We start from the raw sequence: 3,646 nt of genomic DNA, 5'->3' as shown, positions 1-3,646 counted from the left end.
GTTTCTGAGCAATGTTTCTGCAGTATGGGATCCCAGGGGGAAATGGCTGATGGGTGTGGGAATCATCCTGTCCTACCCCAGAAGGACACATTCATACCAGGAATTTCTTTCCAGATTTCCAGATTGGGAGCCCTCTCACCCCATCTGCCCAGCACTCACTGGGCACAGGAAGCCCCAAACTGCTCAGACCTGTGGCTGATCATGAACAACCCCAGGGAACTACCTAAGTCACCGCTTCTTCTGAGAAAACCAAACCAGCCCCGCCCTCCAGCCACTGACATGACAAGTCCTGCTACCAGGCACCTCACTTCTTACCTTGTCACTGGGGAGCCAGCCAGGCCAACGGGATGCCACTCCTGAAAGCAGTCATCTTCTCCTGCCTCTGGGCCTGTGAGTTGTCCCCCAGTCACTTCAGTCTACAGGAGAGACTCAAGAAATTCTTTATTGTTGCCTTTTCCCATATCATGTGTTCATGGGAATTTCTCTTCTTTGCTTGCAGTTGGCCTTGGGCAGGTGAAATTGGAGCAACCTGAAATATCAATTTCCAGAGCAAGAGATAAGAGTGCCCACATATCATGCAAGGTGTTCACTCAGAACTTTAATGATGAAGTAATACACTGGTACCGGCAGAAACCACATCAGGAGATAGAACATCTAACATATATCCAGGCAAGCTCTACTCAAGTTTCTTTAGGTGGGAAGAAAAACAAACTTGAAGCAAGTAAAAATACTCATACATCCACTGCAACCTTGAATGTAAATTTCTTAGAGCAAGAAGACGAGGCCATGTACTACTGTGCCTGCTGGAGTAGATCCACAGTGTCAGCGTTACCAAGAGAAGCTGCACAAGAACCATCTTCAGGTCTGACCCATCCACATCCTTCTCAATATGGGCAACCACAGGGGCTGCACAGCTGGGTGCCCAGCCTGTCTCTTGCTCTGCAGTATTTCCTGAACTCTGCAGGAAGACATTGTAGATTCTGCTCACTCAGTGAATCCTGAATGATATCAGCAATGATGGTACAAATATAAGCATTTTGATGCTATTTCCCACGAAATTCAGTTGTCTGGGAACTCTGAAAATACAGGATGGATGGCTCAGAGAAAAATCCATTTGTCTGTTAATTCACTGCAGAGAAAGGGATTTTTAGTACTTGAATGGTTCAGAATGAAGAAAGGAAGAGGTCTACATTTTATATAAATATTTCTTGTTATTACTATTTTCTGATTTTATTCATGGACATTACAATTCTTCAGAAGTGCAATGATCTCTCAAAAGTAAATATTATATGTCTTTTATTAGTGTCTGAGGCCATTCTGAAGGAATCTGACCATTAATTCCTGAAGTAAACAATCAGCTATTTGGGGACACAGGAGAGACTGCCGTATAAATCCTGTATCCCAGAGGTAGAAACAGCACCTCACTCCGCATTCAGGGATCAATATTGGGACAAAACCAAGACTGCTCTATTGGATCAGGCCCCTGAACATATCAGGTGCTTCCATCATGGTGGATATGCCTCTGACTTTGCTCTCCAGGGTTCTGCAAAGAAAACTAAAGATCCTGAATAAGTATCAGATGGTTAAAAAGAAAGATAATACATGCTCCCTATATCTCTAAAGAAAAGAAAGGCAATGTCCCTCACAAATCAATAAAACAAAAAGTAATTATTGAGAATTGAATTCTGTGATTAGTAACTGGATGGTCATGAGTTTTCAAGAAATAAGGAAATACATAGTGTAGTGTGTGAAACTACAAAAGCTCCTCTCTCACCTCCTTAGAGTCCACTCTCAAACCTTGAGTAAAAACCTTTACTTCACAAAAATTGGGTACCTTTGGTAACAGGGATATCTGACCACATAATTGCCATGCCTGCCATTTACCTCTAGTTCCTGAGATCATGACAGCACTTTCATTTCCAGTTTCTCATTCTAAGAATCAGGTGGTGCTATATAGTGCAGAGATGCTATGGAAGCAGAATGAATTCCTGTGACAGCAGTGTCAGAACCTTCCCAAGGGCAAACTCAGGGTCTGGTGTCCCACACCCTGTCCATCGTGATTCCTGACTGTGGTGAGACATCAGCAGGAGGAACCTGAGGGTCTGGTCTCAAAAGGGCCTCACCTGTCCCCTAACAAGTCTACAGAAACAAAGGCAAGAAGACCCCTGAATGGAATATAGAGTCAGAGAACATGAACCCTTTCAGAAAGAAGTGAATGAAAAGAGGGATTAAGCTTCTCACACTATCTGTGCTAAATACGGATTACTTCATTTGATACTCAAAAGAACAGTGCAGAATTTGATTAACGTGGCTACCTGGAGATGGATCTCAAGAGATGGAGCCACCCTGACCTTTCAACACACAACAACCTTGAAACACTACAGTGATGAGCAGTAGGGAAAAGGGCACCTTATCTATGAGGCTTTGAAGTGACAGAATACTATGTAGCTGTTAAAAACATGTTTTTTGAAGAATTATAAGTAAAATTTACAACTTTACTGAAGTCCAAACCAAGTCTCCCCTGATTGGACATTGGCGGGCCTTACTAAGGTGTGCATATTAACCTCCAAAGGGGCCCAGAGCATGGAGCCCCAAGAGAGGACTTAATCAAGATAGAGGGCAAAGGTAGAGTCAATTTTCAGTGCTCCTGCCTCAATATTTTTGGGTTTTTACATTTAATAACAGATTGTTTACATAACAATTTAAAATATAACTGTATAAAAAAATTAAAACTGTATATATGACACTTCAAATGGTTATATATTTATATTTTCCATCCAGTAGTATTACTACTTATACCTCCAGAAAAATGAAAAACTGAAAATCTGTAATTAACCACTATGGCAATACTGGGTACCATGGAATAGGAGGTCCACAAACTATGTCCAAGCCCAGCAACCCCCAGTTTTGCAAATAAGGTTTTATTGAAACACAGCCTTGACCATATGCTTATAAATTGTAGAAAGCTGCCCTTGCTTTAAAATGGCAGAACTGAATATTTGCAACAGAGACCCACAAACCCTAAAATATTGATCATTTCACCCTCTACAGAAGCTATCTGTCAATCACTTCCCTAGAATGATATACTATGGAGTGACATTTATTTTATTTTATGTTTCCCTATTTCTCAGGGTTTCCTCAATGACCCTTTGTTACATATCCACTCTCCCCATATTAACTGTCTTACTCTGGATAAATCGCTTACCATATCTTTGATTCATTTTCCTCATTTGGAAATGGAAAATATAAATATATTTACCTGGAGGAACTGCTGAGAGCAGTAACTTAAAGAATACATATAAAGTTCCTACACGTGCTTGGAGCATGTCTAATGCTCACTATATTGAGGCATTACATTGCTTATGGGTTATTATGGCATATTTGACCATAATAGAACAAAATATAAAACCAAAGCCATAACTTATTATTTTCTTTACTTTTTAATTTTAAATAATAGAATAAGGGAAAATAGAAAACTTTTCCTCTCAGACATTTCTAATAGAACACCTGCTACTGACATTCCAGGAACACAGCCATGCCTATGCATTTCCTTACTGTCTCTGAAGGCTTTTGAGCTACAGTGGTGGAGGTGACAAATCACAACAGAGACCTTAGGGCCAAACAGCCTATGTACAATATTTGTTAT

The 3,646-nt window shown here is 40.6% G+C and overlaps 1 gene segment (V, D, J or C); it reads left to right on the top strand.

Moving 5' to 3' along the window:
• Positions 1 to 321: 321 nt before the first annotated feature.
• On the top strand, positions 322 to 862 carry LOC116628968 (the record flags this gene model as incomplete). The annotated part of the segment is given in 2 exon segments: positions 322 to 390; positions 500 to 862. Coding segments are annotated over 2 exon segments (406 nt in total), but the record flags the coding sequence as incomplete, so codon positions are not given.
• Between the last annotated feature and the right edge of the window lie 2,784 nt (positions 863 to 3,646).

This window comes from Phoca vitulina, unplaced genomic scaffold, assembly GCF_004348235.1.
Source record: "Phoca vitulina isolate PV1807 unplaced genomic scaffold, GSC_HSeal_1.0 scaffold159, whole genome shotgun sequence".
NCBI classification, from domain to species: domain Eukaryota; kingdom Metazoa; phylum Chordata; class Mammalia; order Carnivora; family Phocidae; genus Phoca; species Phoca vitulina.
The sequence above is the reverse complement of the archived record's forward strand: the minus strand, read 5'-3'. Positions and strand labels throughout refer to the sequence as shown.